The 13,440-nt window shown below is 43.1% G+C and overlaps 1 protein-coding gene across 2 annotated transcripts in view; it reads left to right on the plus strand.

The window, feature by feature from the left end:
* The window catches only part of LOC108228852 (SWI/SNF-related matrix-associated actin-dependent regulator of chromatin subfamily E member 1), a 17,304-nt gene extending 11,255 nt beyond the window's left edge, over positions 1 to 6,049 (plus strand). For both annotated transcript variants that reach the window (XM_037978605.1, XM_037978606.1), the window contains exons 8-11: positions 478 to 650; positions 757 to 858; positions 4,549 to 4,795; positions 4,914 to 6,049. In XM_037978605.1, coding sequence (XP_037834533.1) covers positions 478 to 650; positions 757 to 858; positions 4,549 to 4,795; positions 4,914 to 5,257 — 866 coding nt within the window. In that variant the 3' untranslated portion in view covers positions 5,258 to 6,049. The remainder of the gene's footprint in view (positions 1 to 477; positions 651 to 756; positions 859 to 4,548; positions 4,796 to 4,913) is intronic.
* Positions 6,050 to 13,440: the final 7,391 nt, after the last annotated feature.

Below are 13,440 nucleotides of genomic sequence, written 5' to 3' on the forward strand. Positions count from 1 at the left end.
CTCTGTGTGGTATCAAATGGCAGTTAGCTTTTCCTCCCCGAGCTTACTACACAAATTGTACCGTTACGTCTTACAAAGCGCCTTTGGGTACGTACCGTACTGGCGAGTTTCGACTCGGCCCGCTCGCCGAGAGACGGCGGAGCCACGCCGGCGGGGCGTCGGGATCGGAGCGCGCAGATAGGGGCGGAGCGTGGGGGCTTGGAACCCGTTGATAACTGCTTGCAGTTCTAGTTTTAAAATTGCTTCTAGTTGAGGGCTGGACTGATTCAATGTTTATTTATAATTTATTGACATGACCTTATTGCACATATTGAACCTGGAACTAAGTTATTGCCTTTTAAAAGAAAAATTCAGTGGAGATGAAGTCTTTTTCATGGCACAGTTACACTTACATTCTGACAGTTTTAAGAATCCAAGAACGGTTTTAAAAGTATTGTGCTGCATGTCACTTAACCATGTCCCTTTTTGTCTGTTCAGACTATGATGATGGTTTTTCAGTAAAGCACACAGCAGCTGCTCGCTTTCAGAGAAACCACAGACTCATCAGCGACATCCTCAGCGAGTTTGTTGTTCCTGATGTCCGCTCTGTTGTTACAACGGCTCGTATGCAAGTTCTCAAGAGACAAGTCCAGTCTCTCATGGTCCACCAGGTAGGTTAGAATTCTTTCATTTTCAGAGTTTCAGGACTTCTGTGTTACTGGTAATTTAGGACTGATAATGACTGATTACTGAACTTTTGTCTTTTGGTGGTTTTAGAGGAAATTGGAAGCAGAACTTCTACAGATTGAAGATCGCCATCAGGAAAAGAAAAGACGCTTCCTGGAGACTACTGACTCATTCAACACTGAACTGAAACGGGTACTGATATATTAATTAGCCTAAAGACAAACAAGGGGGAAGTGGGAATGAGGCTTAACCCCAGATAACTAAATATGTTATTATAAAGTGCAAGCTGAGTTTTATACTTGATAGATATCCATTATCTTTTGCTTGTTCTGGAGAGGGTCATGGTGGCAGGAGTTGGAGCACGGAGACCAAGACATCTCTTTTCACAGCCACCTTTTCCATATCTTCCGGGAGGATTTCAAGGTGTTCCTAAGTCAGCCCAAAAACAGTCTTTCCAGCATGTCCTGGGTCTTTTCGTTTTTTTTTCTCCCAGTTGGACATGCCCGGAAGACCTCCCTAGGAAAAGTGTGAACCAGACTCCCCTTGTAATGGCTCGTAACAATGAACCCCCAATCCCATAGTCACAGAGCACCTCCCACAGGGTATCCAGTGGAACCTGGTTGAATGCCTTCTGCAAGGCCACAAAAGTCATGCAGACTGGTTGGGCGAACTCCCATGCTCCCTCAAGGACCCTAGTGAGGGTAAAGAGCTGGTTCAGTGTTCCATGGTCATGACAGAGTTTGCATTGTATCAGAAATGAATCAGAAATTTGACCATTGACTTTTGGATGAGAAAGGCTTGATCAATAATCCGTGTGGGTTTTTCTTACACAGTATTGTGTTGTTTTTAATCTCAGAGAGAATCTGTCTTTTTCCAACTTTAGTCATGTTCACTTTAGCCTGACAAATGTCAGTCACTCACTAAACACATCGTGTGTATTTATAATTTTTTATTGCTAATATAGAAGGATGGAAGCTAGCTGATAGCAGGACAGGAAAAATTAGACTTCCTGGTAAATCCCATTCTTAAGTAAAACATGACACATTACTGGATGAAACATTTCTAGTTGCTGCTTTTTTGGTAGTTAATGTCTGTTTTTTGTCTAAAATAATCAGCTCTACCTCATCGGACAGAAAATAAGCAATCATCTTCAGATGTAGGTTGTTCAATCCTACCATCACACACAACTATCCTTGAGAATTTGGAAACATCTGCTCTTTATTTGCCAAAGTTACTTGGGAGGAACCAAATATTTCAGCTGTCTGAAATAATCAGTTCCCCCTCTATAATATTGCCCACCCCGCCTCCCCCGACCCCCTGCAGGCAGCCCACCATGGGTAAAAGAAATCTTAGAGGAAACCCTGAAATTCATTAGTCCCTCCTGCAGCAAAACACCTCCACAACATCCCGCTGCCTCCCCTGAACTTCACAATTGGTATGATGTTCTCAGGTTTGCAAGCTTCCCCCTTTTTCATCCAAATGTAATTAATTCAATTTTAGTCACTGTCTTCTCTGAGTGACCTTTCAGCCCTTTTCTGTATAAGACTTCTTTCAGTTTGAATATCGACTCTTTCTGACCAGCTTCAGCCAGTAACTTCACAGGGTCTTGCTTTTGTTTTGAGGTTGATACACACATTTCACACCAAAACAAATTTATCTCAGGAACGCAGAACTTATCTCCTTCCTGAGCAGTATGATGGCAGGACATTCCCATAATGATGATGATTCCCATGATTACTTGCATATAAGTGAGCACCTTCAGACATCTGGAAATTGTACCCAAGGATGAACCAGAGTTGTAGAGGTTGACAGTTCTTTTCCTGATATATTTTGCTGATTTCTTTGATTTTTCTCAAGATGTCATACAAAGAAGCAGTGTGTTTGAGGTGTGCCTTAAGATGCATTCACAGGTGTGCTTCCAGTTAACTCAAATGTTGTCATCTACAGTGGTGTGAAAAAGTGTTTGCCCCCTTCCTCATTTCCTGTTTTTTTGCATGTTTGTCACACTTAAGTGTTTCGGAACATCAAACCAATTTAAACAATAGTCAAGGACAACACAAGTAAACACAAAATGCAATTTGTAAATGAAGGCGTTTATTATTAAAGGAGAAAAAAAATCCAAACCATCATGGCCCTGTGTGAAAAAGTGATTGCCCCCTAAACCTAATAACTGGTTGGGCCACCCTTAGCAGCAACAACTGCAACCAAGCGTTTGCGATAACTTGCAATGAGTCTTTTACAGCGTTCTGGAGGAATTTTGGCCCACTCATCTTTGCAGAATTGTTCTAATTCAGTTACATTAGAGGGTTTTCGAGCATGAACGGCCTTTTTAAGGTCATACCACAACATCTCAATAGGATTCAGGTCAGGACTTTGGCTAGGCCACTCCAAAGTCTTCATTTTGTTTTTCTTCAGCCATTCAGTGGTGGACTTGCTGGTGTGTTTAGGATCATTGTCCTGCTGCAGAACCCAAGTTCGTTTCAGCTTGAGTTCACGAACAGATGGTCGGACATTCTCCTTCAGGATCTTTTGGTAGACAGCAGAATTCATAGTTCCATTTATCACAGCAAGTCTTCCAGGTCCTGACGCAGCAAAACAGCCCCAGACCATCACACTGCCACCACCATATTTTACTGTTGGTATAATGTTCTTTTTCTGAAATGCAGTGTTCCTTTTACGCCAGATGTAATGGGACACACACCTTCCAAAGAGTTCCACTTTTGTCTCATCGGTCCACAGAATGTTTTCCCAAAAGTCTTGGGGATCATCAAGATGTGTTTTGGAAAAATTGAGACGAGCTTTAATGTTCTTTTTGCTCAGCAGTGGTTTTCTTCTTGGAACTCTGCCATGCAGGCCATTTTTGCCCAGTCTTTTTCTGATGGTGGAGTCATGAACACTGACCTTAACTGAGGCAAGTGAGGCCTGCAGTTCTTTGGACGTTGTTGTGGGGTCTTTTGTGACCTCTTGGATGAGTCGTCGCTGCGCTCTTGGGGTAATTTTGGGCGGGCGGCCACTCCTGGGAAGGTTCACCACTGTTCCATGTCTTCGCCATTTGTGGATAATGGCTCTCACTGTGGTTCGCTGGATTCCCAAAGCTTTGGAAATGGCTTTATAACCCTTTCCAGAATGATAGATCTTAATTACTTTCTTTCTCAATTGTTCCTGAATTTCTTTGGATCTCGGCATGATGTGTAGCTTTTAAGGATCTTTTGGTGGACTTTACTGTGTCAGGCAGCTCCTATTTAAGTGATGTCTTGATTGACAACAGGTGTGGCAATAATCAGGCCTGGGTGTGGCTAGAGAAATTGAACTCAGGTGTTAAAAACCACAGTTATAGTATATTTTAACAAGGGGGGCAATCACTTTTTCACACAGGGCCATGATGGTTTGGATTTTTTTTCTCCTTTAATAATAAACGCCTTCATTTACAAATTGCATTTTGTGTTTACTTGTGTTGTCCTTGACTATTATTTAAATTGGTTTGATGTTCCGAAACACTTAAGTGTGACAAACATGCAAAAAAACAGGAAATGTGGAAGGGGGCAAACACTTTTTCACACCACTGTATACTATCAAAAGCCATTACATCATCATCTAGGATTTCTCAAATTGTGTAAGTACAGTAACTTACAGATCTCGCAATATTATGAAATCAGGCTTAACGTGATTTTCAAGGTTTGACCAATCTCCATTTCCCATCATAAGATGTTACGTTAGTCTAAAACTCTGGCATAAAAGGTGGTGTGTAATATGCATTTTTTGAACAAATGCTAGGCCTTTATTATTTTGTGTTTTTATTGTCTTGAGGTGTTTTACACACCTCAAGACAATAAAAACACAAAACGGGACGTCTTTTTGCTGCTGCTATTGTTTTGTGTCCAGTTGTGCAGTCAGAAGGTAGAGGTGGACATGGAGAAGCTAGCAGCAGAGATGGCTGCAGCTGAAGAGGCAGCAAGGCGGCGAGCGGAGGAGAGGGAGCGGGAAGTGGCTGAGCAGGCGGAGAAGGCTGCACAACAACCTGATGCTACTGGAAACAAAGCTGCAGAGCAGAGTAATGATTCTGTTAGTATCACTGCTAACACCACTTCAGGAACCAAAAAGGATGACAAGCCTACAGCAATGGAATTGGGTATCCGTGCACGCATATTAAGTTTACATCTCTTAAAACAAATACTGCCTCAATAACTACGTCAGATTATATTGATGACCACAAGTCCATCCATCTTTGTCTTTCCTGCCTGCCACAGATGAAACAGCACCTGCAGAAACCCCCTCTGACCACCAGTCTGCTCCACTTCCCCCAAGTGATCCTCCCTCCTCTGCTTCTGATAAGGCTGCTTTTCCTCCCGAGCCTCCCAGTGAGAGCAACACCCCTCTCAGCAGCAGCCTCAGTGACGACAACAGCAGCACAGCTCCCCCGGCAGACAGCAACCCTGGAGCTGAAGCAGCATCAGACTCTTCAGTGGGGCAGGAAGCACCTAATCCTGTGGGTGCAGCGGCCCCCCCAGCCTCCGAAGAATCAGTCCCCCTACCACCTCCATCACTGCTCCTCCCCAGCCAGGGCAGCCAGCAGTATGACATGTCAGGGTAGTGTTAGATGTAGTTGTTTCTGTGCAGCTCAGTGATCCAACCTGAACACCAGGCTGTGTGGTTATTCTGATAGTTCTCCCTCAGCTGAATAGTTCAGGAAAATATGAAGAAAATGTTTCTTCCTTTGTTCTGAGAACCTTAAGTCAGCTCTTTTACAAAGAGGGTTTTATTTCTGCTGAAGAACATCCCCCCTACATTCTTCTAGTTTAAGACCTACAGAACTATGTTCTGCTTTGTGTTTTTAGAAGTCTAGCAGATCTTTCTAGAGTTTTTCTGTAAGACCTCTGACATATCTGACACAAACTGACTCACAGTAATGGTTTTGTGTCTGATGTTGGTTAAAATAAACATTTTAATAAATTATTAGTGTTCTGCATGCTGAGTTAATTACTTACCTTCCTCCTGTAACAAGCCTACAGTTGAGGAAAACTGGACATGAAAAAGGAAACAATATGTTTGTTTCCAGGGTGGTTTTAATCTTTTGATGGAAAAAAAATAAGTTTTTTTTTAGGAATGAACATTTCTTACCCCCTATTGATGCTTTTGTAGACAGAGGTAATGTACTCCATTATTATCTAATCTTTAAGAGCTTGTCTACAAGAACTTATTATTTTGGCAGTTTCTTTTAGTTACATTTCCTGCTGACACCACAAGCATTTAACTTCTATCCTAAAGCTAACCTCACTGATCTATTTAAAGGAGTTATTTCTTACTTGAAATAGACTGTTTAGTAACATGTCTCTGTTTTGTATTGTTTGATCTTATCTATCCAAATAAAAATGATTTCATAGTTTGTGGGTGTCTGTGTGGACTTTTCTGATGAAAACCACACCATTTGTTTTGTTTTGCTAACTAGAGCTTTAACAGGAGATGCTGATAGACATTCCCTAGAGCAGTAACGATAGATTGCACTAATGTTGATGGTAAGGAGACTGACAACGGCAGGAGTATGGTGTACATTTTAGGACATTCTCAGGTATCAGAAAAAACTGCATCCGAGAGAAGCCTTGCGAGGTGGGGCTATTAGGATTTTTTTTTCCTCAACTTCATTTATCTTCATTGTTACAAACACAAATAGAAAGCAAATTGATATCAGCACAAAGACAAACAATATGTCTGACACAGTTTCCATAAGAGTAATGTTTGTTGATAAAATTCAGTTTTACAGGCAATTTAACAAAATTTTAACCCCCCAATTATTTAAAAAATGTTGTGTGGAATAAAATTCCATAAAGATTCTGGCATCTCCAAACTTTTTTTGTTTGTGAAGATGAAAAAAATTGAAAAAAAAAAGACATCATGGGCTTCTCTCTGAGGATCTATTTTTTCTGAGACTAGACAACATTTTTCCAAGGAGGTCCCAAGATGGCGCCAGCCCACCAAAAGGCTCGTTGTTTAAGGTGAGGAGAAAAGCGGCAACAATCCCAACATCATAAAACTGTCCAAGCTGATCAACACCTGCTTTGAAACTAGAAAAGCTGGTCAGTGAAAATGCACTAAAAATCAAAGGGCTGAAAAAAAAATCAGTTGACTGCCTTTGAGGACATTAAAGATGTAAAGAAAAAAATCAACATAACTGACCTTTTGCGGTAATGCTACCTTTAGTCGTTTGTCAACCGCCAATTTAAGGAAGAAGTAGCTGTGAAACTGGCTGTTGCTATGGTCCAGCATAATGTACAATTTGCTGTGGCTGAAAGAGTGCTTTCAAGATTATGCAACAGCATAAAATTTCAAATCCTCAAGCACCAAATCAAAATGCATCACAAATGAAGCCGTGGCACCACATTTTAAAAACGAGATGGTAGTGTTGATGAGGCCCAACCCATATATTTTGATCACTGACTAATAATACAGGTATTAAGGTAACTGGGCTACATCTGTGCTGTCAGGCAATGGAGCCTGAGTTCCCATTTTGAGACAATGTCTTCTTACGATCCCTTCTTGGGAAGGGGATTGTGGGATCCTAAGCTCACGACTGTCAGAAGCTACTGCAGTGAATGCAGTAGCTTTTTTGTTATCTGTTGCATGTCTAAGGACCCCAGCTTATCACCATAAAGGGAAATTAATGTATTTGAATCCATACTGTTAAGGTCCGTCCCAATGGGATGTGTGGGTTTTATTCTACAGCTGGGTGTGGTAAATGTTTATAAAAAGAAGCAGCCCCGAGAGGAAGGGGGGATTTCACTGATTAGGCCAGAAATTTCGATTCAGCACAGACTCTGTTATTTTGAATAAACTCTCACTGTTCAAGAATAACCTATGTCTGTAAAGTAATTTCTTTGATCATTTACATCACTGCTGAAGACCCAGAAGAATGTCCACCATTTGAAGACACTTCAGTATGATTTAGGTTTATTTTTTATTCGTATTTTATCACCCAGACAACCAACACACATTTACACTTAATAATGTTTTATTAAAATTATGTGTATTTTATCTTTTGAGGTAAAAAAAAATCTTCTTACTGTGCAGATTTATGACATCAGTCGCAGCAAAGTTGTGCACATATTTTTAGACGTGCACCTCCAGTGGTGGAGGGGTTTGAGTGTCCCAATGATCCTAGGAGCTATGCTGTCAGGGGCTTCATGCCCCTAGTAGGGTCACCCAAGGCAGACAGGTCCTAGGTGAGGGATCAGACAAAGTGCAGCCCAAAGACCCCTTACGATGAGTCAAAATGTTGGACACAGTGGTCCCTCGCCTGGACGCGCGTCACAGGGGCCCCACTCTGGAGCCAGGCCTGGAGGTGGGGCACGTTGGCGAGCGCCTGGTGGGCGGGCTTTCACCCATGGTACCCGGCCGAGCACAGCCCGAAGAGGATACGTGGGTCCCCCTTCCCATGGGCTCACCACCTATGGGAGGGGCCAAAGGGGTCGGGTGTAATGTGAGATGGGTGGTGGCCGAAGGCGGGGACCTTGGCGGTCTGATCCTCGGCTACAGAAGCTGGCTCTCGGGACGTGGAATGTCACCTCTCTGGTGGGGAAGGAGCCTGAGCTGGTGTGTGAGGTTGAGAGGTTCCGGCTAGAATTAGTCGGGCTCACCCGAGATGGAGATGGAGATGGAGGTAATCCCGTAACAAAATCTAAAGCTATATGAGACCAGGGTTGACTGGGTATGGGTAATGGTTGTAACAAACCAGCTGGGGGTTGGTTGCTGTTTTTAAAATGAGCACAGGTAGGGCAGGCGGTGACAAACTCCCTTATGTCTGCTGAGAGGGTAGGCCACCAAAAATACCTAGTCGCCAACTTAATCATGCGGTTAACTCCTTGATGACAAGAGAACTGCTGGGAGTGGAGCCAGTCAAGGACTCTAGCTCTAACAGCCTCAGGGACGTAGGTCTTACCTGGAGGATCCCCTCCAGGATCTGGTTCAGTTTGCTGGGCCTCCAGGATTTCCCTTTCTATGGCCCAAGTGAGTGCGCCGATGATCAGGGTGGATGGGATGATAGGTTCATCCTTCTCGGTTGCGTTGGGACTAGACCACAATATGGACAGAGCGTCGGGTTTGACATTTTTAGAACCTGGCCTAAAAGTGATGGTGAAGTTAAATCTGCCATAAAACAATGACCATCTGGCTTGACGGGGGTCAAGTCTTTTGGCAGTTTGTAGATAGGCCAGATTCTTGTGGTTGGTCCATATTATAAAAGGAGTTTCGCAACCCTCCAACCAGTGCCTCCACTCTTCTAAAGCTAATTTGATAGCAAGTAGCTCCCGGTTCCCTACGTCATAGTTTCTCTCTGCAGGGGACAAGCGACGAGAGAAAAAGGCACATGGGTGGACCTTTCTATCCTCTGGGGACCTCTGAGAAAGGATAGCTCCCACACCTGAGTCTGAAGCGTCTACTTCTACTATGTACTGCAGTCTGGGGTTAGGGTGACAAAGGATAGGAGCAGAGTTGAACCGGGACTTTAACTCACCGAAGGCCGATTGTGCTTCTGGGGACCAGACGAAGGGTTGTTTGATGGAGGTGGGTTGGGTGAGAGGAGCTGCGACCCTACTGTAGTCCTGAATAAACCGGCGGTAAAAATTGGCGAATCCCAGAAACCTCTGTAGTTGTCGACGATCGGTGGGAACAGGCCAGTTGGCTACCGCCTTTATCGTTTCGGGGTCGGTCTTGTAGTAGCCCTGTCCAAAGATAAACCCCAGGAAACTCACAGAAGGTACACTGAACTCACATTTTTCAGCTTTTACAAAGAGTTGGTTCTCATACAGCCGCTGTAGCACTGCTCTCACTTGACGACAATGTTGGATTGGGTCCTGGGAATAGATCAAAATGTCATCCAAATAAACAAATACAGAAATGTTCAAAAAGTCTCTTAAGATGCCATTGATGAACGATTGAAATACTGATGGTGCATTGGTGAGTCCGAATGGCATGACCAAATATTCAAAGTGGCCAAGTGGAGTCTTGAAGGTGGTTTTCCACTCGTCCCCTTCCTTAATTATTACCAAATGGTAAGCGTTGCGAAGGTCCAACTTGGTGAATATGGTAGCAGAGTGGAGTTGCTGATGAACGGAATCTATAAGAGGCAGTGGGTATTTGTTTTTGATGGTGATCTGGTTGAGTCCTCGGTAATCGATACATGGGCGGAGGCTTTTATCCTTTTTCTCCACAAAGGAATCCTGTGCCAAGAGGGGACTTGGAGGGGCGGATGATGCCAGAGGAGAGAGATTCCTCGATGAATGTCCTCATGGACTCACGCTCTGGTCCAGAGAGGTTGAACAACCGACTGGAAGGAAGTGGAGCTCCGGGAAGGAGCTCTATGGAACAATCGTATGGTCTGTGGGGTGGCAAGGATAGGGCTTTAGATTTGCTGAACACAGAGGCAAGACCATGATACTCGGGAGGAACCTTGGTTAGATCAACCTCATCATCTGGTTCCTTCTTAGCAGGTAGGACTGGTAGGGCTGACTGGAGACAGGTCTTTAAACAATATTTGCTCCAGGACTTGATTCTCTTTTCAGCCCAATTGATAACGTCCATCACGGGAAGAGGTGAGGACAGGAGTTCCAGTTGGAGCTGCAACTGGTGAGCCAGATCTTCAGAAACAAGATTCTGTTCAGCCCCTGAGTCTACTAAGGCGTGAACAGAAGTTTTAATTTGGTGGTTGATAATAGTGGTGTGGAGGAAGAAGCGAGATCCGAGGGGCTGAGAGAGACTACTCACCAGCACCCCTCGGACGTCTAGTGAGCTTGCCCTTTTAACAAAAGAGGGCATCTAGCCCGGAAATGTCTCTTGTCCCCACAGTAGAAACATTCTCTAGCTTCTAATCACCTTAATCTCTCTTCTGAGCTTAATCTGGTTTGCCCCACCTGCATAGGTTCCAGCTCTGGTCCTTGGGTACTTGGTTCCATCTTCGAGTCCCTGGTGAAGTGCCCTGTGGTGGAAGTCCGACTGCCCCTCTCCCGCTGTCTCTCCTGGAGGCGGTTGTCCAAACGAATTGTTAATGTGATTAGTTCTTCCAAGGAGCGAGGTTCATCCCTCCCTGCTAGTTGGTCCTTAATTTGATCCTGTAGAGCATGGATAAAAACTCCCTTTAAAGCTGGTTCATTCCATCCAGATGTAGCCGCCAACGTGCGAAAATCAATAGCGAATTGGGCAGCAGAATGTTGACCTTGTTTTAAGTTCCATAATTTTCTTGTCATTTCTGTTTCGTTGTATCTGACCCCAAATGTCTGTTCAAAATCTTCAATAAATTGCTCGAAAGGAGTTTGCCTGATGGCACGGAAGCTAGACTTAGCTTCAGCTCATCTCAAAGCCTTATCTCTTAAAAGCCCAATCACATAGGAGATTTTCAAGAAGATGTGAAGTTTTTTGCTCTAATAAGATCATTGATACAGAATGTGTACCAGCAAGGTGAGATTTGCATATCCCACAATGTCATGTTTTAACCAAAGGAATGTGAGGTTAAGTTAGAGGAACACAAAAAAACTTTCTCTGCTTCTCTCTGAGGGGCACACACACAGCTGCTGTGTGTGTGTGTGTGTTTCAAACAAGGCAGATACTGACAGGTTTTCAGACAAGGTACAGAACTATTTTTCTCATAACCAGAATCAGCTTCTATTGAAACATTTAAATGCAGCCCAAGTCATCTGAATTTTTACATTTGAATAAAAAGCCCCTTTTTTTCAAATTTCTCCTTAAACCCAAAATGGCATTGAAAGTCTCGTCATAGTCAGCAAGCAGTTGTTCTTTGCAGGAAAGTAAAGAAACAGGATAACCATTCACTCCATAATTATTAACCTGCTCTCTGTTGTCAGAAAAAAAAGGCAGGAGAATTATTACATTTATGACATTCTTCATTGCAAGAAGCAGTAGGAACATTTTCACTTAACAAACTCACATCTACTTGTTTGGTGTTTGTGTGTGGTTTATATCACCCTTTGTTGAGTGCACTGCCCGAGCTGGTCCACCCTCACACGCCACACCCAGTCAGTCTGCCACGGCCCTGTTGTTCCACGAACACTCAGTCTTTCCAGTGTCCTCTGTCACCTGTAGCTCAGATTGTAGCTTTTCCCTCAGCCACACTTTCTTTGCTCTTCTGGTGTTAGCAAAGTGGTGTGGAATCTGGCCAAATCTGTGGGTTTAAGCTTTTTCTCTAAAAATCTTCTCAGTTCTGCTTGAGTGTTCAGAAACACAGACCCACAGTGGAGAGGATCAGTCAGATTTTCCCTTACAACGTCTTACATGTCCTGTAGATCTGAGATCAGGTCACTGTCTCCTCTTCTCCCTTTTGTCCATGACTTGTGCTTGAAACTCTTCTCAGACGATGACTCCTTCCATCATCATCATCACTGGTTTGTTCTTCATCATCATCAGGCATGTCAGTCTCCGTCTCTTCTTTGAAGAAGTTGTTGCTGTAGTTGTTCTTATCAGTGCAGGTGCTGTTGATAGTTGAGGGGTTCCGCTGTCTCTGGAGGTTGTGTTAGTGGATGATCAGTTGTCTCTGGAGATGCAGAATGAGGCGTCGCTTATCGGGCCGTGAAACAGGGTAGGTGTGGAGGTCAGGGTTCAACATGAAAAGCGCACTCAAGTCCAGGTAAAACCATTTAGAGAAGGAGAAGAGAAAAAATAAAAAAATTGTGAGGACATTTGTCAGGGTGGGGGTTTAATATTTCCTGTTTTAGTTACAGCCATAGAAGCAGACACATTTCCAGATTGCGTCACAGAAGTAGAAGCATTGTCATGTTGCCCAACAAATTTTTTTTTCCAGATACATCTTTTAGCATGTTTTTTTTTGCTCCCTCTGTTCACTGTCCTACATGCAGCATTCAAACATTCTCTCTGTTTTTCAAGCTGCACTAAACTCTTTGTTTCTATTTGTTTTTCCTTTTCCCAGTTTATCTTCTCTGTGTTGTAATTCTTTCTCTATCTCTTCCAAAGCATTTAGTTTTCATGAACTGACAGCAAGAAAAAAATGCTATTTTTTATCCATTCATTCACACTATAAACATCTTTGGTTTTAACTATATTTTGTTATCATATAATCAAGCAATTCACCCTGTGGGGGAGATCCGACCCAGGAACCACTGACCCATTTCTTCTGAAACTGGGGGGATATCCTCTTTAGACTGCAAATGTCTTCACAGCATTCACAAATCAGCTTTGTTACCGCTCTGCCTTTTACCACTTAAGAGGGGCCTTTATTTCCCATAACGGTCTTTAGGTTTTCCTTACAGGTTGGGTACCCATTTTCAGAAAAAACAAAACTGTAAGAAATCTACCTGCCTTATGCGCCGATAAGGTCTTCTCTAGGACTTCTTCCTAGAACCTGTGGTTCCCCAAAATCTCTATAAAGGCTTCCTCCTCAGCTTTTCCAAGCTGAACAAAGAACCTCCATAGGTACACAATTTCTTTGACAGACACCCTTATAGGTATCTACAAAAAAACTGTAGTTTTACAAAGATTTTACAAAAAAGCGAAAGAAGATTTTTCCTCTTTGTCCTTTTTTTAAATTATTATTTTTAAATTATTATTATTTTTTTTTTTTTCCATTTCCCCCTTTTTTTAGCATAGTCAAGACTTGTAATTCAGACATTACACAGTCAGGTGTTATCGTATAAAAACCTTGCCACCACAAGAGATACAGCCTGATCAAGGCTCCAACTTTATGGCTGGAGTTTTTCAGACAGTGATGAAAGAGCTGGGGGTTAAGCACTTCAAGTCGTCTTTGTACCATCCACAGTC

This window comes from Kryptolebias marmoratus, linkage group LG12, assembly GCF_001649575.2.
Source record: "Kryptolebias marmoratus isolate JLee-2015 linkage group LG12, ASM164957v2, whole genome shotgun sequence".
Classification (NCBI taxonomy): domain Eukaryota; kingdom Metazoa; phylum Chordata; class Actinopteri; order Cyprinodontiformes; family Rivulidae; genus Kryptolebias; species Kryptolebias marmoratus.